Raw genomic sequence first — 26,877 nt, 5'->3', positions numbered from 1 at the left:
GAAAACCGCTCGTTGGGCGGATCAAATACGCTTCGCACCACTGTCGAGACTCCGCAGTCTCGCATAACTGTCCGCTTCTATCACAGAATAAATCCGCTGTTATCATTTGCCGTTATCACGTCGCGAATTGTAATAAATTTTCCACGGCGGTCTGCGGCGTTTTTCTCATTTTCGTTGTGTCTTCTGGTTTGTTGTCCTCCACATGTCCGTGATGCAAAAGTGCGTCATGATTCGGCGGACAGCAAACGCTATACCGATCAATTACTACCAGAGGACTTGGTGTTCGACCAAAGCAGCAGCGCCGACAGGTGAGCTATAGCAAACCATCTCGGCCAGTTTTGCTTTGACCGGAGATGCATCAGAAACGGTTTGCGAACCGATGCAATTTCATCGTTCAATACGATCCGCAGCGGTTAATGAGTCGACAAATACAATAACATTTATCGAGTTTATTGGACATCTTTTTAAAAATGCAAACGTTTAAATATGCCTCTTTTTTTGCCTTCATTTCTTCTAGTCTTCCTATACTGTTTAATTTGTTGCCGTCAAACTCATCTGATATTCTAATTTAACTTGTATCCGTAAAAGCTGGAACGGATACAATACTGGATACTTTCATTTTTTTTTTTTTTAATAAATGTCTGATCAGGATTTTGGGCATGGAAGCTCTAATAAAACTTACATGCATTTAACCGTACAACATTTTATCACTACTATTCACAATAAATGAGATATCAACATTTTCAGATGAATTTCGTGTTTTGAACTTGAAGAAAAAATTTGTTCCTCCACAATCCAAAAAGAAATATACCAAAACCTTATTGTTACCTCCTAGGTGAGTATGATTTATTCTTTGTATTACATAATTTTAACCTTTAAATTATATAAATAGTAAAAATGATTATAATGTAAAAGTATTTTCAATCATCATTCATTTAGAACTCCCTTCATACTTGATTTTTAATCTCTAATTCAGTTGATTTATATAAAACAAATTTTGCCAATACTAACATAATTGTTGTTATGAAACATTATCAAATGTATAGTTTTTAATTGACCTATGTATATTAAATGTGTATTATTAGCATATATTTATAATCAAGTGCATACATAAGGGAGGTTTAGGGATTCAACTCCCTTCCCCCTAAATTCAAGGAAATTATTAAATATGTTTTTATTTTGGGAGTGTTTTAGATTATATGAGAATGAAAGGGTACAACCTCAAACTTCCCATACAAATTTTTTGTATTCACGCCTGTTTATGATTGATTTAAGTGTTAACTTATTATAATGTATTATATGTCAATTCGTTTAAAATTAATTTAATAACTTACTTGATTTAGTAGACTTCCTAGATTCTTGTTACATATTTCGATTATGTATAAATATCATGTGATGTGGTATTTTATCATTTGACTAAATTATGTGATTGATGAGAATAGAAATAAATGATGTCATAAGTGAGTTGGAGATTATTTTAATATAATAATTACCATTAAATCTATAAGTTTTTAATTGTTAGGCTCATTAAGAAATTATATTTCCTTTTATGATTCAGTATTTTAAATAGTTATATTATAAATTGTAAAAATAAATATATATTTATATATATAAAGAAATAGACGAGTGAGATTATGTTTTGATGTTGAGTGTGGTTCAAAATTCAAATACTTGAAAAATTTGATTACCTACCAATCTGTATAAAATGTCATTATCATGATGATAAAATATCAAAGCAATAACAACCTATTGTTATTAATTTAAACCATCAAACTTTCTAGGATTTCCTATCGTAAATATTTGGATCTCAGTTATTTTTCAATAAAGTAGTGAAATAAACACGAGGACTTGATAAAAATCTAATATTTGATTAAAGCCAAATAAATACTTGATTAAAGTCGAGTACTCGTATTTACGAATACAATTATTTTTGTCTAGTCTCGACTTACTCAACTCATAAAATTTTACATGTCGAGTACTCGTTCAACTCTTATATATAATATTTGTTAAATTTTGTGTTATTAATTTGTTAAATATGTTTATATTTGGTTTTAAATAATTAATCATTTCAAATTGATTAGAAAATATTAGTGTTACCTTATGTTTTATAATATTTTAAGAGAAACAGCGATGCCTGTTGATCAAGATTGGACTAATGTATGGCCAGGTCCAAAAACATTTCATCCAGCCTCAGTGCCTTTGGCTCTACGACAAGGGTATGATCAGAAAAGAGCACCACCAGGCAAATATGGTAATGCTGAGCTAATGAAAATTCCTAATTTCCTTCATCTTACACCACCGGCTGTGAAAAAACATTGTAGTGCTATAAAAAAGTTTTGTACTGAATGGCCGAAAGGGTTAGAAACAGATGAAGATTTCGATAAACATTTTCCTATGACAATAATAACAACCGATTACTGTCATTCATCGCCAACTATTAAAGATCCAAAAGCCAGAATAGTTACTATAAAAGTTAGCAATCATAAGAAAATAGTTATTTTTTTTTTTATATCAAAAATATTGTTTTTTTTTTTTTTTTTTTGTTAAATAGGTAAAATTGAGCGCATTCGATTTAGACAAACACGCTAGAGATAAAATGATTAGATTAGTTGGGGAAAGATATGATGAAGAAACTGATATACTTACTATTGTCACCGATCGATGCCCTACAAGGAAACAAAATTATGACTATGGAATATACGTTCTCACAGCTTTATACCATGAATCTAATGTTTGTATTACAGCAATTTAGAATAGCATTAATGAAGACTGCTAATTTTGTTATTAATTTGTTTTATAGACCTTTGAAGAATGGGAAAAAGAGAAACAGGAAGCAGATATGGAGCACTACATCTGGGACAATAATGTCTCCAAAAAAGCATATGTTGCATTAGTTGAATGGCCAAAGAAAGTTTCTGACGATGATGTTAAATCGTTTTCTATTGAAAACGATTTGGTGGGACAAAAGTACAAAGATGCTGTAACAGAATTATTAAACAATGGTAAAATAAATGTTTATTAAACAAAATTGTTGTCACTAGCATTAATATAAAATATTATATGTTTAGGAGAAGATACATATACATTGAACAAATACAAAGAAGCAGTAGTTGGCATGTTATTACCTCAAAATGCCCAGGCATAACTAGTTTAAAATTAGATATTTATGTTTAAATCATTATTTTGTACAATAATATTAAATTTATTCAGACTCGACCTCTTCTTTGATTTTTATTGGTAATCTATCGCCCCATTTACTCGATCGTGCACACCAATAAGGAATTCTGTAACATAAGAATTTAATATTGAATGATTATTTTTAATGTAAATCGATCTGATTATGTAAAATGCCATGCCCATAAACCATCATGTTAGCTAATGTATACCAATTATGCAGAATTTTTGAACTTCTTATTATTTTTTAAAAAGAAACAATTTTTTTAATTGTATATTTATACAATCGTTACATATAAATCGATGGGATATAAATATTTAAATCAGGGTATTAAAAACTCTTATTTTTAAAATACCAACATATGTTCATAGCATCAGCACCTAGTTCTTAAATATAAATATTATATGATTATAATTTTCAACAATAAAATTAATTTCCGTTCAGTTTAAATCATTTTAAACATAATAATTGACCAGTTATAACTTAAAATACGTACTTTCCATTTCTAGCAGCAGTGAATATTATTTCTTGCAATTTACCACTACTAGTACACATTCGACAAATGGAATGTTTAGAACGTACTAACACTGGTCGCACTATTCTGGGCCACTGTTCATCTGTTTCTGGTCTCTCTCCTGTAATAAAATTGTGAATAAAAATAAATCAATGTTAAATATGAACTAAGATCAATTAAAATTTACTAGCCTTTTTTAATCACTATGTAAGAAAAATGTTCTTTTTTGATAGTAGATTGTTGACTTATTTTCGGTGTATAATAAGTTACTATAAAATTACAGGGCGTGTCATCAGTATCGTAACGGGGACAAGAGTATTCGTGGGCACACTGTAAAAAAAATGTTAAAATGAAATTACTACACAGGTTAAACTAAAAACATTAAAAGTGGTTTTTAAAAATGTTACCGGTGAAAACACATGACTTTTTATGTTGTTTTGAGAAGATATTTCAAGGAGAAGATCCCTGGCTTCATTTATCAAGTTGAATCCTGCTCTTGTTCCCATTTCAACGAGTATGATATACTGTTTCGTTTTATTCCACAAATTCAGTATGGTTTCAAAACGATTTTTAATGTCTGGCAGCTCAAACAATGAGTATGCAGAAACGACGAGATCAAACTTCAACTGAGCAGTATACAAATAATTATTAAGAATTGTTTTTACATATCCATTTTATCGAAAAGTGTGTGTGTTGCATACATTTGGCGATGCCGGTAAAAATTGTCTATAAAATAAACCTTTGGGCAAGATTTGATTGTTATTTGGATTTCCTTCTTGCAAGAGAAGCTTGGACAAATCATTCATAGTTGATGACGTGTCTACACAATAATATTCTTTTAATGAATTGCCCCAGAATTTTATAGCGTTCCTGAAAACATTTTAACTGTCAATAGAGAATTATTAGAATCGTGTAACAATTAAAATGTTGAGTATTTTATGATAATAATGTATATTTTAGTTTTTTAAAATTATTGACAAATTACAAGACTATGTATGTAATTTATACGTTTAGTTGTTGAAAACTATTGTTAATGTAGGTTAAATTTATTTTATATTATAGTCAAATCAAAATTAACTATTATTAAAAGCTATCCATTCATAGTTGGTCAGGACTTTTTCAAATTTCACAAATAAATCATTTTAATTTAAAACCACATTCAATATAAACATAATGATGAATCATATTGATTTATCAAAAAGGAATATTAAGATTAAAAAATAATTATAAGTAAAATTAATACAATTTTACATTTTTAATTTCCAACACCAGTAATTTTTCACACCATCAGATACAACACTTTAATTGCAATGTACAACTGAATAATATAAACATACATGGTGACTGTACCAATACCAGAGCCGAAATCAAACAGGCTTTCAGGTGAAAAATTTGGATCTCTCTGTTGTATTTCATTAAATATCATTTGTATTGTATTATACTCCGGAGCAATACGAGACAGCAGATATTGATGACATACGTGTTTGTTATTGAAATCAATTGGTTTCCAATTGTATGTTCTTTGTGCTATAAGTTTTTCAGCTCGGTTGTTAATAAACTTCTCCAACCTGATTTCTTGCTCAGCGGTGAGATTTTCTTTTTTATCTGAAAATTCCTTATAGTTTTATTTATAAATAAAAAATTAAAATAGTTTTTTCAGGGGCTTGAATAAACTTGAAATGTTTGAGTAAACAAGCTGAAAAATCGTGCATATAATAATATGTTGTACATACATTTATCTTCCAATTCGGCTTGATGAAATTTCTTTTTTTCAATTTTTTCACTAGCTTCAACTGGGCTGTGCCTGCTATGCATATAGTTGACCAATAGCTGGCTGTCGGTCATCAAGGATTTCAATTGAACGTCTACAACAACATTATTATTACAATCGGTAAGAGCCGAGATAATGTTGTCGACCCGGACACTTTGTAAGTGCTAATCGTTTTGTTCCTGACCTTTAAGGGTTTTAACAATGGAAGCGATCAAACTGTCGGGCAACGGATTGGCGATCACGGTGCACCTGCCGGGATGTCTGCGCGCTTTGATTTCTTCGCGCAACACCATCTGATGTACATCTTCGTTGAAGACCGTCGTCAGTTTCGTTTTGGTCACGTACTAAATTTGCAGAGAACAAGAACGGACGATCAGAAAACGGAAACCCTGTACCGTGATGGCGGGGGACGAATACTCACGGATCTCTTCAGGAAACCCGCCCGAGCACAGTTCATCGTGGTCGTAAGCGGGCAGAGGCGAGTGTTCGCAGCAACGCTGGTGTTTCAAATATTGTTGTTTTCTCGCGTCCGTTATCACACGTGGGCACTACCATTATCATTACCGTTATCTTTTATCTGTGGTTGTCGTCCCGACCGGCGTGCGATACGCGCTCAGAACATATACCAGTACATTTTTGGACAATAGAATGATACCTAAATTCATAGACGTATAAAGAATTGTGTGCATTGTTATTAAGGGCCGGATTTATGTGCACAAAAAAATCCTCAAAATATGCTTCTAGATATGCTGTAATATGCTATAAAATATGCATTTATTTTTAAATATGTACTTAAATATTCACTTAAAATGTTGTTTAAAATTATGTACAAACATGTGAAATGTATTGTAAATATAAAAATAATCATTAATTAATACGGTATTAAAAAAAAGTATAAAAAAGCTTTTAAAATATTTTGTCGTCTTTGTCGCCATTTAACATTATTATCTTATATATTATCTTATTATTATATTATATTATATTATATCTTATTATTATTATCTTCAATCTATAAAGTATAAATACCCACATTAATAAAAAGTGAAAACAAAAATTGAATTCATATTTTACCTTATTACATTGGATGTGATATGAGTATGTAATCTTATCTTTGGAAATGAACACCGGTCGCAATTTTATCGATATTGTGTGGCAGTGATCGTGAAAATTCGACGAAAACGAATATATGTGCTATAAATAATATAATAATGTGTATTATAAAACTATAAATATGCATTGAATATGCATTTAATAGGTAAAAACGTTGAAATATGCAAATTAAGCAAAATAAAATTAGTTTTATTTTTTAATAAGAAAGATCTGAATCGGGGACAATGCTCATCAGATTTCAAAAAGCTTATTCCAGTACATATATGCATTTGCATATAAATCCGGTCCCTAATTATAATTATGTCCGTGCTATGAATATATTACTCAATTACCTATGGATACGCGTTTTCTTATCGTCCAAGGCTTATATCACGGTATTCGCAGTGGTCGAAATGGCTCGAGATAAGTGAAGGGATGCCTTATAATTCACATTTCCTGATATCATCATAACATTCTTCACACCTTGTGTACCTGTAACATTTTTATTTTTTTCTATAGTTCACATAAAGTATATTATCTTAGTCCGTGGCTCTAAATACGGGTATAATACGAGTTGCGAAACGGCTTATACTAAACAACACGATAAGCCGGGCGCCCGGCCCTGAAAGTTAAAAACAATTATTTTCACTGAAAAAAAAAAAAAATGTCTTATATATAAATATAAAAATGATAAGTATATCATTTTAAAATACAAGTCTTAGGAGGAATGCGTTATTCTAGACAAAACAAGTAGAGGGATGAAAAATGTAAATACAAAAAAGTAGAGGGATGCCATCTCACCGTATCCTCCCCACTTCGAGCACTGGGTATTAAAGATAATGCTTGGAATAACAGTTTTAAAAATCCTAATGCGGTTTTTATAGAAAACAACATGTTGACCAAAACCGTACCTGTTAAACTGCGAATTCGTGTCCATCATTCGAGGTATTTCCACGTTAAACGCGTATTGACCAAAGAAACACAAAGATATCTTATATAAGATATCTTTATATGTCTATGACATAAAACTTGCTTATCAACGAACGGTGCTTCGCAGAGGAGCGTCTAAACACAGGAATGCACCTTGTGCAGTATGCATGAACAAATTTGTCACCATTATGTTTGGCTGTTATTAATATACCATATCAAATGGTCCATTTAGGTCCATTGCCGCAACAACCAACTGCCTCCATCTATCTCTATCATGAGCTACTTCTTTTCCGTCGTTTGCTCCCAATTTCGATACATCTTTTATAATCCTGTCTTTCCACCGCTGTCTGGGTCGTCCTTCTTGTGTTCGGCTTCCAGCTCGTGGCCAATCCTATAGGGCCTTCGGACCTTCACACATGTCAAGCCTATCCCAGTCTACTACTCTTAAGGACTCCAATTATATTTGTTTCACCATATAGTTCTTTTACTTCTCGGTTTATTCTTAATTTGAAGTTCCCTAGAGTGTTTCTTTTTGGCCCAAATATCCTTCTAAGAACATTTCGTTCAAACGTAGCTAGTCTATTTTCATCCGTCTTTGTTATTGTCTATGCGCCACAGTCGTATAGTGCTACCGGTCTATCAGAAATAACCTGCCCTAACCTCAAATTATACTGATTCCTCTCCTCCATACTTAACTTTACATTTCGACCTATTCACACCATAGATAATAGAATCTTCTATTATCCATGATCACATATGCTCGAATAATTCTGATTATCTTTCTTGGTATCCCCAATTGCTCCATTACTTTCCATAGTCTGTCTCCTTTTCACTGAATCGTATACCACGTTGAAGTCCACAAACAGTAAATGGACATCTTCGTCAAACTCATGGCTTTCGATTATCTGTTTGACAACATGGATTTGGTCCAGAGTCGATTTTACATTTTCACACACAATATTCTCCAATATTTATGGGGAAACATTATTGTAAGTATTATGTGTTAAATTTAATTGTATAATACAGCGGTTCTTAACCTTTTGTAGATCACGGACCCCAGATGAAAGATTTTTAGAAATAGCGGACCTCCTTTTTTTTTATTTTAACTAATTTGACTAATTTTTTTCAAATACTTTTTTTTACAAAACACCTCATGTTATTAAAATCAAAATTATAATAATTATTTAATTACATTAATAGACATAACAAAACATAGATATTTATAATTAATTTTATTTCATTTACTTTTTAAGTTAACTTGAATTTAATTATCTTAGTTTTAATTTCTTTTTTCAATATTCTTAAAATTTAATTTATATTAGCTTAATACAATGGTCGAGACACAAGTTTTATATTATCGTATAATGATAAATCTATCTATTATATAATAAAAAATATATGAAAAAAAAAAAATAATAATATTAATCCAACAATATTATAACAATGCACTCATGGCATGTATTGATGTACATATGTAATGTGTTAGGGCTGCCGCGGACCCTAGAGGGCTACGGACCACGGGTTAAGAACCACTGATATAATACAAATAATTTCCAGGAATAAGCGCTACGATCGTAGATCTAGATGTGATAAGAAAATTGATCGTACAAAAATTTTTTCTGCCAAGAACCGTTCGTTGCTTATCACCGTCCCGCGCTCTTCAACCACTCGCCACGTGTATAGAACCGCGTCTTCTCTTCCATGCCTCGTCCGTCGTTGTCCACCCGATAAGGTGGCCACCGTCGGCCGTCTATTGGTCGGTTTACACTCGTTTCAGGGGAGGGGGAGGTTTTTTTTTTATCAGTCAACAGCGCTCGCGTGCGCCCGCAGCGGCAGCTGCTCGTCCACTCGTATCGATTGGAGTTCGTGGTTCGCAAACGGCGGGCAATTTGAGCGCCTTCTGGCCATCGACCGTTGTACGCTGACTGTTGGTTGTTGACGCGGCAACGAGCAGCACCACTACTCGGACCCGAAAAAGGATATAAAGAATTAAAATGAAATTTGCCGAGCATTTGGCCGCGCACATCACTCCCGAGTGGAGAAAACAGTACATCAGCTACGAAGTAGGTCATGTCAGGCTCTGCAATGTTCACTTTTTCCCCGTGTCGTTCCCTCCGTGGTCATGTCGACGGGATAAACGTCTTTGGTTTTTGTGTGTTGCAGGAGATGAAGGAAATGCTGTACGCTGCTGTCGAACAGGTGCCAGCGCCTGACCAAGTCGATCCGGATTCGCTGTCGCGTTACTATGCCAAATTCGACGAAAAGTTTTTCAGCTTTTGCGACAAAGAACTCGCTAAAATCAACACTTTCTATTCAGGTTTCGAACTGCATTTACGATTTTGTTTGATATCTACAAGCGTATGTTTCTTCGCGTTCCTGTATTATTGCTCAACACCGTTCTCACCTAGTGTTGTACTTATCACGTCTTGTGCATGTTACGGCCGCATGAATGTTACAATATACCACTTGTGCATATCCAATAAACAAAAACTATTCACACAACATTTTTCCATTTTTTTTTCCTGACTTTTTGTCTAACACTATTGCCGATTCAACTATCTGATGGTTTTGAATACAAATATTTAAGATTTATAAAGAAAACAATACTTCTAGTAAAGAAGCTCATGGTTTTTCCTATTAAGAATGGGCTGTGAAGAATTAAATTTGTTTATTAGTTTTTATTTTATTGCTATAACTAACAAATGGAATACCATTTTATTTTCCAGCTGACTTGGTCGTTTATCATACCATTTTTTTAAATGTTAAAAGTAGACCAACATTTTAGAATTTTTGATTAACAATAATTAGACCTCTTGTAAATTAAAATCTTATTTATTTAATTCAATTTATATAAACTAAATAAAATTAAGAAACTTATCTAAACATTATTTTAATTTTAGTGCGGTGTATTGACTTATTAATAGAGGTGCCTCAGTATCATATTTCAAGTTATTTAAAAATATGTGGTGTTAAATAATATGATGAAAGTTTTAAATGAATGAGACTCTGAGACTCAAAATAAATATCATATATTAAAAAAAAAAAAAAAAAGAAAATGCTTATTATATTTTTTGGCAAATCATTCATTTACTTTAGACTAGAAATTTATTTTAAACAAACCATTTGCAAAAAAACTTATTTTTACCAACACCATTTTATTATTGTATTCAATATTAAACATCCAATGAATAATGTAATGATATAATTTCAATTTCTATATAAAATACACATTTAATTTGCTATAGTAATTTACGTTTAGCAAAAATATTTATATTCGAGTGCTCATGGAACAATACCTAATAAGTATATATGGCATTAATAACTTACTTGTTGAAAATTATTTGTTACTTTTTAACAGTTGAAAAAAAAGTACTTACCTTACATAAACGTTGAAATATGGTGATTGCCCATGAAAAACAATGTATACTAAATCACATTAAATGCACACAATAGTATTCTATTTGTTTTCATAAATACATAATATGATGCAACTGTTTTTAAAAGTCAATATGTTTTGTAACATTTAATGACCATTGGTTTTTGGTTTTTTTTATAAACAAGGACAAAAATTTAAAATTGAAGGCCCAAATAATTTTTATATTCAAAAAAAAATTAGAGTTATTACTATAAAACATGTGTAGTTCCACTTTCTCAATTTTTCACCTTGACTGGTATTAATCGACCTTATTGGTTTTTATTTATATAATTTAAAAATTGAACAAGGTATATTTATACGCATTATTTTATTATAATAGTCAAATTTGCACCTCAGTATTTTAATATACGCAAAAGAAAAAAAATGTCCATTACAATAATAATATAGTTAACTTGTAAATTCTTTATGATGAAGTGTTCAGTAAAGTATGTATTTATTAAATCAAATTACAATTCACAAAAGCTTCAGACAATTTAAAATGTTGATACTGACAAAGGAAGTGAATAAAAGCAAAGTAGTTAGTTAAAAAAATTAATATTTCCCAGTGGATTAATCAGTTTCAAGTTTAAATAAATATTTATTTACAAAATGATTAATAGTAAATATTATATTTTTTTTTATTTTATATTATATTACATTGAGGGCTAATGCCCAAGGTGCAGATATAAGAACAATAAACTGACATATATTAAATAATATAATTAAGTATTATTACACAAAGACTAGAGAAGTTCTCGTTTGCTGGTCACATACAAGAAAATGAATAAGAAAATGTATAAAAGTAAAGTGTACTTAAATTGACTGTCATTGAGGTCAACTGTATATATAGGTATATATGAATTTACTAATATCTATACTTAAACTGTGGATTCAAAAATATATGACATTAATTTAAATATGTTATCTACTTATCAAACCATTGATAGTAATTATTCTAGATACTTGGTAAAAATTCAATGTGAATATTATAAGAATTGGCAATAATTATAAATGTTTAAAGTCAATTAAATTTCATACTCGTTTCTCCTCATTATAAGACTTACTTTGATTGTTGTGTTGATAATAATTACTATTTAACTTTATACTATTTTATATCAAAGGTATAATAGGTACATACAAATGTAATTGATTTACATATAATTGTAGTATAGTTTATAATTAAAAAATAATTGTTTTTATAGTTGTATTGAAACTAATATTATTTTTCATTATAATATACTGATTAATATGTTAAAGGCTAAAGGACGTCACGCGAAGATATAAAATGTTTAATAATACAATTAGTGTATCCCTATTAAAACAAATATAAATCTTCATTTTATTTCTCTTGCAGACTTTAAATTGTGCTAATGCCGATTTATTAAATTAAAACGAAGAACATGTTCCTTCTAACAAAACATAAAATTAATAGTTTTCTTAAGCAAAATCATAACCGTTCTTAATTAATTCTACTTCATTAAGTAAGACCTTAACTGTAAGAGGGATAAAGTTGTGTTATTATTGGACTATTCGAAATTTGTTCTAGATCAGGTACAGCCAAAGGCGCTCATCAAGAATTAAATTTGTTTTCGCTTACCGCTGTATAGTCCACTGGAATCGAATAGGAAAAAAAAAAACGAAAAGAAAAGTCTTTTACAATTTTTATTTTAATTATTTCCTAAGTTATTGAAATCAGCTTACAGCTAATTTAGTATATTCATTTACATCCACATGTTACATATACAAAAACGATGTATGAAAATAAAAATGAATATCTACTGATGAACTTAAGTTTCAAATCCAATCAAGTACTTTTATTACGTAGTAGCAGAGAGCATTATTTTCTACGAATAGAAAAACATTCAGTTAATCAAAATGTTCTCAATGCGAATGTATTTTACGACTGTACATATATTCTTTATATATTGACCTTTTTTTTTATTTACCATATGTATCTAATAATATTTTATTATGCTGTTTGAATCACTAAATTTACTCTTTAAATGAGCCCGCGTGTATAATAATAATAATAACAACGATTCGTGAAACGTTTTTAATGCCAGATTCTGTTAAGTAACTGGCGAGATATATTTTCGTTTCTTTTTAGAGACTATAATCGTTGGCAGCAATCGCCCATACGTACGTACTCATGTACGGTATACATATACACATTTAAATAGAAAACACAAATTCGGAAAAAGATTTATTAATAAAATACTGTATTAAATTTGTCGACCATAGCAATTATGTTATTTACCATCTTACCTCGGCCAAATTTTCAATACGTCTTATCCGCCTATTCAAATAGATCTTGACATATTTTTCTAGTAAAATATGTTACCGTATGTTAGAAATATGATGTGTATTTATGTACTATCCGATTTCCATATCAAAACACATTTTTGAGAAACTACGGTTATTTCGTTTACCCATAAACCTTGCATTATTATTAATTAGTTTACCGTAATTATTATTGTTTTACAAATGGAATATATATGTTTTGATGTTTAGAGTTTGATTTTGTTTCATACAATTATACCAATATCAATTTACAAGTGATCGAAGAAACTCGACTTAATTTATATACAGTATAATCCGCTTATAACAATCTTCAAGGGCCCTCAAGAATCAGATCGTTACATCCGAAATGCATTGTACCCGGTTGCCAAAAACATTACCAACGTGAGATATAAAACCAACAAAAATCATGGCTAAGAATCGTTTTATCCGGAATATCGGAATATATACAGCACCGTAATAAGCGGATTACACTGTAAAATTATTACGTGTGTATATGAGTACAGAGAAAAACAACATCAAAAGAATTTATAGGGTTTAGAAAAAAAAAAATCGCAAGTGAAGTAATTTTTAGTTTAAAACTATATTTGTTTTCATTTTTTGTCGAAGCAAAAGACTTGGATAGCGGTTCTCCTATGTTTTCTTATTATGGGGCCATGATGATTGTCATCGATCTCTTATATGCTTTGTTTTGCAGGTCGAATAATTGTTTACTTAGATCAAAAAAAAAAAAAGAAATCAAATATAAATTACAATTTGTTTAAATTACTAGATTTCAGTATACTACTGAAAAATGTATAAACCGGTTGGAGTAGTCAAGTTAGTTCCTAAAATTAATAAAATAATAATAGTAGGTGATTATACTTAGTAAGTAATCTATACTTATACTAATTGAGTTGAAAATCGGTCGTTAAAATATATTGAGATAATTTTATTTTATATAAAATACTAAAAGTTATGCGACAGTAAAATAGTTTTATGTTGTATCTAGTCTAAAACAACGAAAAACGAATCTTATAACTAGTGATGTAGTCCTAAAAAAAGTCTTGAGTATATGCCAATTGTTAGTAAAATGGGTAAGTGAAGTTAATTCCTATCCTTCCACACATTTTTTATCCATGAGCAATAAGATTAGCTAAACAAATAAAGATCCGAATTTTAATTTTAATAAAAACAATTTAAGACTATTAAAGCAACTTGTAGTAATGTAACGGCTTTTTAAACTATATTTCCGTGCAATAAAATTAAAAATAATAACTGTTCCTAATAAACGTAGTAAAAAGGAAATGTGGTTAGTATTTTTGATTTTGGTAGAAAAAAAAAAAATCAAAATTCGTTAATACTCTATAGCAGGGGTGGCCAAATTGCGGCTCGCGAGCCTCATGCGGCCCTCGTCATAGTCGTATGCGGCTCGCGGTCTTATTTACAAAAACCAAAATATTTTAATTTTTTTATATACATTTATAAAAAAAAAATAAATTTTTTAGAATAATAAATTAAAAATTAAACATAAAGTTAAATTTGTTTGCGTGGTATTTTTTTCATTTCTACTTTTGTAGTAAGCTTCTTAAGATCTGGTTGAATTGATGTAAGAGTAGTTCTTAGTAATTCTGTGAGATAATCATTAGTCAAATTTTAACGATATTTTGACTTAATTATTTATATATATATATATATGTTTATCGACTGTTAGCTTTCTTAATTACTTTTGTAGTATAAAAGTATCGATTAGATAGTTTGACTCTTAATATAATCTTATTAATACATGTGACTCGTGTACATAGTCATGTTGGCCACCCCTGCTCTATAGGTATAAAAATTTTAGTAAAACTGGTCGTATACGTCCGTATCACAAATTATATTATAAGTATATATTGTAAGTCGTCGTATGCGGTATACCCGCGCATATGCTCCACTATTTATAACTTAATACAACGATCATTAACTATAAAAGTAGTCGACCGTAATTAAAAGTGTATGGTAATATTATATTGAGTGAAAATAAGACCACTTCGAAATCGTCTGAAATCGACCTAGTTACTTCTAACTAGCTGTTGTTCAGAAGTATTGATTTATTTTTTAAGTATGTTCTTACCCATTTTGCATTTTTATAAAACCTTTTTTATCTAAATAAAATCTAGAACATAGTATTAATTCATTTAGTTACAGTATAGGAAATACTAATTTGTAAGAACTAACCGAAAAAATAACTAATTTTCAAAATTTTGACAATTTTTATCTTAACTTTTTATTGTTATTTTTCGAATAAGAATGTGTAAATTTCGTGCAAAAAAAAACTGTATTCAAATAATATAAACGTATATTTATTTCGACGTGCGATGAAAAAAAGTCATGCGTTTGGCCCTTAAGAATTTCGATATGTTGAACTCTGTAAAACCAATGTTAACTTCAGGGGGTTACTAGAGGAGGGTATTATCCCTTAAAGAAAAATCTTTACCTTTCACTCGAAAAAATGTATTAATTTATTAATTATTTACTTCTGTGGCAATCCGCATACCATATACTCTCCCGAAAACGTACGACAGACGGGATAGATCTAATCCTGGATAGACGACTTGAAGTAAACACTACTGTAAAATTATGAAAATTATATCTGTAAACGTGAAAACTGGTGATGGGAACAATCGAATGATTAGTTGTCAAATAGTCGAAATACAATAATCGATTGATTAGTTCTTACTCCAAATAAAGATAGGTAATCAAATGTGTAACCGATTAAATCATTTTAATGCATTACGATTAACATTATTTGAACTAGCTAATGGTTATATAAATAATCGAATGATAATCTACATTCTAACTATTAATATTGCGAAATACTGAAATTCCTTTTCAATACAATAAATTATATTATGATTTAATATTTCTTCTGAGTTTTAAGTATTAACTATTAGGTATAGTTTATAAAATTCAATATTATAATTTATAAATTATAAATCAAACTATTAACTATAAACTATTGTAATGTCACATTTATTTGCATTCAATTGTTTTATCATTCGAATTTTGACAAATTATTAATTTAATTCGGTTCGATTATTTTATTATTCTAATGATTTTTAAGTAATCGAATTAAATCAGTTCTTCGAAAAATCGAATAATTCGATTATTTCATTCGACTATTCCCATCACTTGTGAAAATATGAATACATACATATAGATTTTATGGTATAACAGAACACAATATTAATAATAAAAAGTTATTCATTTTCGTTTGTAACTATAACTAAAAATCGTACGTAATATATTACATAAAATATAAACATACGTAGAAGATAAAAATATGTACATACGGATAATACAGTCATTAGTAGGGAACGGATTTATATGTAATAAAAATACATAAATATGTACATATGTATGTAAGTATAATTTATAAAATATGTACTAAAACCATCCAAATATGTAGGAAAAAAATGTAAAAAAAAAAAAAATTATAATTATTAAATTATCAAAATGATTTGTTGCATTGAATTATTACAATATATTTTAAATTATCAAATATTAAATGTCGCCTATTAAATCTGAAAATATTTTTAAAACGGCTAAATGATCGTTCCACATCAACCTACATCGGTTGATTTAAGCATATTTGAAGGGCATAATATTAGAAGGCGATAATTCCAAATTTTTAGAAGGGTGTCTGCCACTAATTATGTCATTAATTGATTTAAAATCAATATGGCCTGAAATTTTTTCTGTAAAAACATGAATTTTCTTTTTTACTACTTCTCCTATTGGTCCGTTTACGAGTTTTCATTTTGCAATCGTTGATTCGACAATTTGCATACTTTCATTCAAGGACATATTTTTGTTTCTAATTTTGTAATTGTATGTGCAATAAAACTAAAATTCACTAAGATGAAAATTAAATTTGTTTTCAATGTTTCATTTTGCATAATATTTTGAGCTTTTCTAATAGCGATAAAAGTTCTGGATCTAAATTTGAAATAATTTTTTGTATTTTTGTACGAAGAAGACGTATGAATGATGAAATAATAAAATATGTTTAAAAATATTTACAAATTAGTGAAATATGTAAAAATATGTAATTATACCAAAATATGTAAAAATATTTAAAATAAAAGTAGCATCATATTAATAGGAATGATTTAAATCATGAACATTTCTTATCAAATTTTAAATATCTCGTTTTAATAAAAATATGTGTTTACATATAAATCCGTTCCCTAGTCATTAGTAATAGTCAGGTATACACTCATGTTTAATAATAAATTGATCTTAAACCACTAGGTAGCATAAAACATTTATTGAAATGTGTAGGTACCTTATTGCACAAAATGCAATCTGCATGCATATAGTAATTAATTACTTTATTATGAATTGCGTACTGTAAGTGTTATTTTAGTACTGATATTGAATATGCATTATAATTTATACGAGTAATATCGTTGTGATAGATTTTTGTACATTTTTAAGTATAAAATACCTACGTATGTATCGGTATGTATTAATCATGGATACACACGGGGCTCACGTTTACATAAAATATAATCGAATTTAAAAATAGGTACGTTTCGCGGTCTAAAAATACGATTCAATCGAATATTAAAGTAGGTACACGCGTACTAGTCAGCTGCGGTACTTATGATCTGGCAATGTAACTAACGGACGTAATATTGTAGCTGTGCATGATCTTGTGTCCAACAGTAGCCATATGTGTTAGATAATGTACTGCATGGAGAATACCCGTACCGATTCGCAGTTGATGCATTTTATAATGATTTATTTTTTCCTATTCCGATTTTCTCAAATATTATCGGGCAAATCGAAGAGATCGAGTAAAAGGTGTTATCGTTTTTCTGCATTAATAAAACATTTTTCAGATGTCACAATGAATTAGGCAGGTAGGTATTATAGTACATAGCGAAGACATTAAATTGTATGCTTTGTGGAATAAAACCAATAATACGTCGTTCTTTTGATGTCCTCCTTAATAACACATTGACTTTTATACATATTCCCGAATGATATAATAATATCCAACAATAAATACCCGTGTAACTTTTAATATTTTCTGTATTTTCTTTTTAAAGGTCTCTCTTCGGCTTGTAAACCGAGAATAAAGCGTTGTATAAATTGCTATACTGCTGGTTATAATTGATAATATCGCCGCGAAGATCACCGTTGCCTTGTTGACTTTCTAAAAGTTCGATCGATCCATGTTTAATTACTTCCACTCAATAATATAATACACTATATTATTGCATAATTATAATATCGAATAACAAAATATGTGTGTTATTACGTAATACGTAGTTGGATCACAATTAAACAAAATCCTATATAATAGTAATATTAATAACAATACAGCATATTTTTCATTGATATTCTAATTTTAACTTTCGGTCTTAATATTTAATCAATTTGATTTAAACTATCACGGTTACGTATTATATGCGTATAATATAAACATTTAAATTTTTAGTGTTATGAATATTTTCATTAATTTATTTTTTCATCGTAGAAAAATTGGCGGAAGCGACTAGAAAATTTGCTAACCTCCAAAGTGACCTGAGAGAGTCGCAAGATGATAAAATCAAACCCAAAGATTCCAGTGGGAACTTGAAGCCGGTAAAACGGAAAATACTCAGGAAGAACACAACGACGCGTAAGACGCAAGAACTAAAATTGGCTTTCAGCGAGTTCTATTTGAGTTTGATTCTGCTGCAAAACTATCAGAATTTAAATTACACGGGATTTCGGAAGATTATGAAAAAACATGACAAGGTACGTACATAACATTACTGTTACGCGATTGGTGCATTTACGTAGTTAATTAAATTACAATATTGAAATTTTCCATATTCGTGAATTTTTATCCAGTTCGAATACAATATTAGTACAACTTTTGAACTTTTTTATTAGTCCTACGTTATTTGAGTCATTTCAAATTAATATTAAAAAAAAAAACTCTACATATTTCTAAAAATACATACTCTGAGAATAATACTTACTAAAAAAATGTTTTTTCATCCTATAGCCAGTAGAAATTTGCATGTATTCTATATGATTTTTCATAATTTTTCGCTAGTCTTTCAATCGTATTGTTTGAAATTTGAAGTATTACATTTATAGATATCGGACCGTGAACGAAATAATTGCTTAGCGAATATTAATATCACAACCGTAAAACTGAAATATAGTTTAAATACTACCAAGGATTAGGTATAAAGGAATCATGCTTCCTGCCGAATTCGACGTGTATATATAAATTATATTAATCCGCTGTCTTATGCGCAGCCCGCGAGTGTAGTTACGATCATGTATATATCCTGTATTTAAGTTGCTGGGTTCCGAAGGCGGTTCGGGTGGCCGTTGGAGATCGGAAGTAGTGGAAAACGCTCATTTCTACTGCAACAAAGATATTGACAGACTGATCAGCGAGACTGAGGCTACGGTCACGCAGGGACTGGAAGGAGGAGACCGACAAAGGGCTATGAAAAGGCTACGGGTACCGCCTCTGGGCGAACAACAATCACCGTGGATCACTTTCAAAGTCGGCTTGTTTTCTGGCGCTTTTGTTGTTATGTTGTTGGCAGTCATCATCACCGGTTAGTAACCTCACAGAATCCGCTCATTTTTTTTCAACTACTTAACCTTCGACTTACATGTATATATTTACAACATTCTACGCGAGTTCCTACATAAATTCTACGGCCGTTTTGAAAATCTGCCGTTCTTCTTCAAAACCATGGGATTTGATCATAAACGAGCTCAAATAACTTATTTTTATGTTTTTTTTTTTTTTTTTGGTTTTAGGTAATTTTTTATTCTTTCGAGATCATTTTTTTAAGTTCAAGTGTGTTTTTTTCAACGCTTTTACGAAACCTCGGTACCGTTTTCGTTGCATTACTTACATTTGACGGGCGATCGTTGCAACGAGTTGTGACAGAAAAACCATCGCAATTAACTTTTATTAAGATTAGGCGCGCGAGATAGAGTAGTAACCCAATGGTTTGTAATAAACACCCGTTGCAGGTCCGCTCCGATCGATTCGATAGAACCGCTTAGGGCGCGCGAAACAATAATGCTCGATAAATGATCGACGACTACCTCCTACCGACTGACCGATTGTTGTGTTATTGTGTGCAACCGCTCGCAGGCATCGCTCACGGGGACAGGAACACCGACTGGCGGGTCATGGTCAGGCTGTACCGGGGCCCGCTGCTGCTGGTCATATTCCTGTTCCTCATGGGCATCAACGTGTACTGCTGGCGGTCGTCCGGCGTCAACCACGTGCTCATCTTCGAGCTGGACCCTCGGAACCATCTCACCGAGCAGCACATCATGGAGCTGGCCACCGTTTTCGGTCTGGTGTGGGCCGGCTCGGCGCTGATATTCCTGTACAGCGAGGCGCTGCACATACCGCCGTACATCAACCCGCTCATCCTGGCCGTGCTCATGATCGCGTTCCTGTTCAACCCGACGAAAACTTTGCGGCACGACGCTCGTTTCTGGGTGCTGCGCGTCGCGGTAAGGATCACTCGACTAATATTTGCGACGCGCGCGCGTTTCGTTCGATTTATTCTTCCCCGAGCGTTTTCGCTTTTCGTATTGTTTTTTACGTTGCACACGACTGCGCAACTAGTGCTACGTACTAGTGCTCTGCACCACGGTCCGTTATTTTAAAGACCAGACCGGACTTCAAATTTTACCATGGGACCGAAGTCGGACCGGACCGCACGCAAACGTTAATCAAAGATCACCATTGGACCGAACCGACGTCTTCATATTATTTTAGACCGGATCGGACCAGTAATTAAATAACATTTAATAAAATAGACCGGACTGTCGGTCCGATCTTAAAACATTTTGGACCGTTTACGGACCGGTCCGTAAGGTTCAGTCTGTATTAGCCCAGGCCGTATCATATGATGCGTTTAGTATTACACTGGACTGGACTGCCCGACTTGCCCGACTTTATAAATAAAAAATATATAACTAAATTTGCAGGTTTTTTTCGTTTTATTTGTTTACGTAACAATATCTGTATTTAGATTTTAAGTACCATGATTGGGACCGGACTGAAAATAATGCGTTTGATCTAAGGACTAGACCGAACTACTCCTAAAAATTATTTAACCGGACCAAACCGACGATTCGATATTTTTTGTATGTTAGGACCGTAATAGACCGGAATACTAGACTGCTCCGGATCGGATTGATTAAAACCGGACCATGGAGAGCACTACTACGTACGTACCGAGGCACGATGGTGAACGATTTGTTCGATTGCAATTGTAATTTTTCTCGTTTCAATGTGGTAACGATTTTAGTTACGTCTGTACATACACAAGAGGGACACGTTTTGGTTATACCTAATAGACATAGAACGAGGTCGAAATTCTTAAACCTACAGTCGACGAGAATGATTATTTTAAAAATTTCGCACTAAATTTGAATACATTTAATTCGTAAACGGAATCTTCGCGAAAGCATAAGGATCTTCGGGCCCGACCAGATAACTTTCTTAGTGAACGCGAAGAGGAACGTCACCGTCGCCTCCGATCCTTTCTTATCTTTGATACAATCGTCTTCGGCCATGTAGGCGATTCATAATGGCGTACTCTTGTGTTTTAGGTACGCATACTGTTCGCCCCGTTTTTCTACGTGGGCTTCGCCGACTTTTGGTTGGCCGACCAACTGACCAGTCTGGTTCCCGCGTTGCTGGACTTTCAATATCTCGTGTGCTTCTACCTGACCAACGACCAGTGGATGACCAATAAAAGTAAAATCGCGTATATTATATCCGCGTAGTAGAAGTTGGTAAACGCGAGGCCCCCGGCATATTTTTCTCGCGACTCGTCTGACAAAACACCGATTCGATAACGTATTACGCGGTTCGGTGTCTGTTGACACAAAACGCGCAACCTAATAAACCTCTCGACCGACTTCGTCGTGACGGCATGATCACCGCGGCGCATGTATCACACGAATTCCACCGCTATAAATGTATTGTTTTTTTTTTCGGTTTTTTATTTTTTTTTTAACCGCTGAGCTGCAGTAGACTAGTGTTTTCCCGTCGGCCAGGTGTATGCGTTGTAGGGTTCATGACGTGTAATACGACGACGAACCGGCATAAACTGTTCGTCCCTGTACGTTGCAGCCATCGACATCGACGGTTCGAAGTGCGTGGAGCGCGTGTGGCTTCTGCGGCCGTTCGTCGCGTGCCTGCCCGCGTGGTTCCGGTTCATGCAGTGCCTGAGGCGGTACAGGGACTCGCGGGAAGCGTTCCCTCATTTGGCCAACGCCGCCAAGTACGCCACCACCTTCTTCGTGATCACGTTCTCGTTCCTGAACCTCCAGTACGCAAGTAAGACGAAACCGTCCGGCCCGTGTCTGTGTGCCCGCGCGCTAATAATACGCCTCGTCCGCCCGTTGTTTTGTGCGCACAGAGAAACACCCCAAGGAGGACTCGAACGTGTTCTTCTACCTGTGGATATCCGCGTCCGTGTTCAGCTCGCTGTACTCGTACGTCTGGGACATAAAAATGGACTGGGGACTTTTCGACCGGAACGCCGGGGAGAACAGGTTCCTCCGCGAAGAGATCGTGTACTCGTCGACGGTGAGTAACGCTTAAACACCCGCGAAACACGAACAGTTGCCGGATTAGGAACGACTGACGTCCCCGAATCGCGACTAGTGGACCGCGCGGATCTATGTGCATTAAAAACTAACTGAATTCGCGGTGAAAAATCTTAAATATGCACTGAAATGTGCGCTCAAAGTTTAGCAAAAAAAAAAATATTTATTTTTTGCTCATTTAATTAAAACAATACTTAATAAAGTATATTTAAAATTGGAAGTACTTTTCTTTCTTTTTAAGCAATTTATTTACCAAAATCATTTTGTAAGTAGTTTTAATCTATAAGAAAAAAAAAAGGAATTGATTCATATCAAAAATATGTCACTAAAGATTGCATTGTATGACGATAGTTTTAAACATATTTTCAAAAAACCATTGAGAGGTGTGTCAGTCAACAAATTGTTATACCTTAAAAATCATCTTTCTTCGTCTACACAATAAGAACGTATTTAAAAATATATAATTTGGAGATGAATCTTCGCTGGTTGGAATTTATTCACTTCCACCATTTAACATTTTTTATATTTTAGTAATAAGTGTGTCCTAGCCTTCGTTTTCTATAATAATTTTATAAATTTTAAATTTTTATCAACAAGTTTACCACTTAAAATGTCTAATAAATATTTAAAAAATATCTAAAAAAAAAAAACATCAAAGTACACACTAATAGATGTTACAATAGATACAATTAAAATAAACGAAAAAGTTATACACCGTTTTAATCACTGACAACATAACGATATAATTGTAAATAACGTAAAATGCAATTATTTTTTCAAATGCAAGCCCTGGTGACATCCTATACACCGATAAGGCCTCTGAAAAAAAAATTGTTTAATATGAGTTCGTATACGAGTAGCTTAACATTTTCCGTTTCCACATTTTAATAATTTTTATATATAAATATTGCTATACAGCTAATTTTTTTTTTTTTTCGAAAAAATTGATATTTTAATTATTCGTGCCATATAATTGCTTTTTTATCGATTTTTTGTGGCATCCCTATAATGCAGTTAACACAATATCCAAAAATAAACTGAATATAATTTTGCAAAGGCCCTAATATGTTGTTTTTATTTTTAGGCATTTTACTACATCGCAATTGTGGAAGATTTTGTCTTACGTTTCGGTTGGGCGCTATCAATGTCTTTAACCGAAATGGGTTACGTTCACGGTGACTTGATGGTGTCGATTTTGTCACCCCTTGAAGTAATGAGGTTAGTTTTCGATTTTGTTTAAATGTTATTCAGTTTAATACTATTTTAATTACAATTAATTAATGTTGTTACAAGTTCAATAGTTTAAAATCCATTATATATTATTTGCCTTCAACGGTATAGGTATATAACTGAATTTGTTAATGTGTTCGCATTCTTTGATTTTCGCAGAAATCTATTGACTCAATAGGCAATTATTCAAAGCACCTTGTGGCTTAAACACGCATAACTCGTATAGTTGTATAATTCTGGTGTTATGTAATAAATTTGAAAAAATATTTCGAGTTATATTTTCGTTACCTTTACACCCAATTTAACATTAGGAATACAACACTATCTGTTAAAACGTAATTCTTTTATAAACCATGAACAAACCAATTAATCGTTGAAGTATCATCATTCATTTCTATGATTGAGAAAATATAGTATTCGTTTTCAGAATTTCAGAAATACTTAACATAATTTATGAAGTATTCAAGGTAAAAGTAATTGAGTTCATATAAGTTATGATTTCTTTTTATACTTGAAATTCTCAATTGATTACACTATATGCATATCACTTGAATTTTCAAGATAATCTTATGTTATTATTTTAAATTTTAGTCTGTGAAGAATAAAGGTATGTGAAGTTGGCCTCTCACTTTGTCCTATTAGTTTCAAGCATATAACAAATAATTGTAAATGCAATTTTGGAATTTGTTAATTGCCAGGGAACTTGGAAAATCAAAATCAAAATGGGGGGAACTACTTCATGTAGCCCCTCATTTCGTCCCATCATTGAAATTTGTAAATCCCCAGGGGACTTGGAAAATTAAAATTGTTAATTGTTAAGACAAATAAAGGGGGGGGGGAACTTCACGTACGCGAAGAACAATTATCTTTAAAACACCTGGGTAAAAACATTAAAAACATTAAAAAGTGTTAAATTTGTATTTTATATTCCAAAGTAATTAATACTTTGATTGTGTCATGATTATTAATTTGCATTGAAAAACGTGAAAGTATTGTTGGTACAGGTATTCGATTTTGAGGATTAATAGAAAAAAAAACAGAGAATTTAATTATAGATAACCTATTAAATATAGATAAGATAATTTTATTTTGTGAAAAAAGAGTGAGAGTATAAACCTAACATAATAATTCATCACTAATAATTAAACACAACAGGTAAGTCATCAGTTTATCAGTTATAGTATAAGGTTAATTGAGTTTTTAACCTAAGTTAGTAAATATATTATGCGATAAGTAATAAATAAAAATATGTTCAATACTATTTCGTTCAATAATTAAATTAACTGATTGATTACAATCACGTGAAAACTATTTTCCTAGGTTTTTTGATATTTTTTAGATACACAGTTTTAAACATAGTCATATTTTATTATTTAGTGCATAATATTTTATAAATTAGTGGATGTGTACATTTTGGAACTAAAAAATCGTTTACGATCGATAAAAATTAACAGCATATATATTTTCTTGCGTTTTTAAATGATTTTTCTAAAGGAGAACTAAGATTGTGCATATAAACTCATAAACAGTTATTTGAATGCCTCCATTATCTATACAGCACTTTAATAAAACATACAAATTGTGATGAATGTGTAGAAATGAATATTAGTTGATTTAATCATTGAGTCCAACGTGTTATATTAATTATTTGTGTTCGCCTTGTTTTCAATTAAATCGCGATAAATCAATCACAACAATTTCTCAACCTTTTTCTTAGAATTTACGGTTTGATAATCGTACTCAAATTGCTTTCGTGTGTTTAGCAATACTCTTGTTCGTGGTTTCATCGGAATTATGATGGATATAACGCGTGCGCGAATCGAGTAAAACAAAATTGTTTTTACGAAACAGTAATGTATTTGAGATTAAAATCGAATATTTAAAACACTGATTGCAGGAACGTGTTATTTACGTATCGATAAATATTGACGATAAAAACAATAAAATTTCTCATTGCATGGCATATGCCATCTGTACATGAACCGTTTACGCTCGTATTACGTAACGACGTGTACGTGTGACTTTTTTTTTGCCATTTATACTATAATTTTTTTTTTTTACGTCCTCGGCAGGAGATTTGTTTGGAATTTTTTCCGTCTGGAGAACGAGCACTTGAACAACTGCGGTCGATTTCGAGCGGTCAGGGACATATCGGTGGCGCCCATCGACAGCTCGGACCAGACGCAGATCCTGCGGCTGATGGACGAGCGGACGATGCTGCCCGACTTGAACCGGAACCGGAGGAACAAGGTGCCGGGGACTGGTGGGATCGGCAAGAAAATCCCAAACCTCACGTTCCAACCGAGTCGGTCTGTGGACGAACAGGCGTCGCTCATCCTGGCCAGCCTAGGCACCCGTTGATTACGGTGACGTGCAAAAGCACATGACAGTAATTGTACACGTGCAACTGTCGTTGCGTGGCTTATACATACTATGATAATAATAATAATAATAATACTAATACTAACAATAGGTGTATTATTAGTATTGACCGATCTAAGGCGAATGTCCTGCGACCACGTGTTGCCCACGATGAGGACATCCGGTCATCCGGTTGCATTCGCGATCTGCGCGCACTGCAATCTTCGTTCCGTACAATTGTTAATTATTTTATTTTTTTCGTCTCCTATTTTTTCCTCTACCAGTTTCCTAATAATTGTTTACTAGACTTTCGTGTTAATGGATTACGATTTATGACCATACGTTATATTGTAATTATTTTTTTTCATTTTTTTCAACCATTTTGTACTTCGACTATGGAACTCCATACGGGGTTCGCGTGAAACCCTATCACTGTCGTTTAGTACTTGCATTTAAGTGCATTT

General features: G+C 32.0%; 3 protein-coding genes across 4 annotated transcripts; 2 read left to right on the top strand and 1 right to left on the bottom strand.

Moving 5' to 3' along the window:
• Positions 1 to 111: 111 nt before the first annotated feature.
• Positions 112 to 3,216, top strand: LOC112693397 (28S ribosomal protein S35, mitochondrial). Its single transcript, XM_025568441.1, has 6 exons — positions 112 to 308; positions 748 to 835; positions 2,121 to 2,472; positions 2,552 to 2,731; positions 2,801 to 3,002; positions 3,069 to 3,216. The coding sequence occupies exons 1-6, from the start codon at positions 203 to 205 to the stop codon at positions 3,143 to 3,145; spliced, it is 1,005 nt and encodes a 334-aa protein (XP_025424226.1). The 5' UTR covers positions 112 to 202; the 3' UTR covers positions 3,146 to 3,216.
• On the bottom strand, positions 3,187 to 6,146 carry LOC112693396 (methyltransferase-like protein 17, mitochondrial). The gene is made up of 9 exons (XM_025568440.1): positions 5,882 to 6,146; positions 5,645 to 5,804; positions 5,423 to 5,554; positions 5,027 to 5,294; positions 4,391 to 4,559; positions 4,097 to 4,315; positions 3,881 to 4,019; positions 3,672 to 3,810; positions 3,187 to 3,284 (listed from the first exon to the last, which is right to left on the bottom strand). Exons 1-9 carry the CDS (start codon positions 5,915 to 5,917, stop codon positions 3,203 to 3,205), a joined length of 1,344 nt encoding a protein of 447 aa, XP_025424225.1. The 5' UTR covers positions 5,918 to 6,146; the 3' UTR covers positions 3,187 to 3,202.
• Positions 6,147 to 8,174: 2,028 nt separating this feature from the next.
• LOC112693395 (xenotropic and polytropic retrovirus receptor 1-like) lies at positions 8,175 to 26,522 on the top strand. Of its 2 annotated transcripts, XM_025568437.1 has the most exons (11): positions 8,175 to 8,468; positions 9,037 to 9,542; positions 9,643 to 9,796; positions 18,702 to 18,964; positions 19,521 to 19,788; positions 20,340 to 20,710; positions 21,818 to 21,965; positions 22,344 to 22,550; positions 22,633 to 22,802; positions 23,907 to 24,040; positions 26,125 to 26,413. In XM_025568437.1, exons 2-11 carry the CDS (start codon positions 9,474 to 9,476, stop codon positions 26,411 to 26,413), a joined length of 2,073 nt encoding a protein of 690 aa, XP_025424222.1. In that variant the 5' UTR covers positions 8,175 to 8,468; positions 9,037 to 9,473. The 2 variants fall into 2 exon arrangements, with proteins under 2 accessions (XP_025424222.1, XP_025424223.1); XM_025568438.1 differs by lacking the exon at positions 8,175 to 8,468 and having other exon boundaries at positions 8,870 to 9,542; positions 26,125 to 26,522.
• The last annotated feature ends 355 nt before the right edge of the window (positions 26,523 to 26,877 follow it).

This window comes from Sipha flava, unplaced genomic scaffold (genome assembly GCF_003268045.1).
Source record: "Sipha flava isolate LNK unplaced genomic scaffold, YSA_version1 86_pilon_pilon, whole genome shotgun sequence".
Taxonomy (NCBI): Eukaryota; Metazoa; Arthropoda; class Insecta; order Hemiptera; family Aphididae; genus Sipha; species Sipha flava.
Note: the sequence above shows the minus strand (reverse complement) of the source record. Positions and strands in the feature narration are given on the sequence as shown.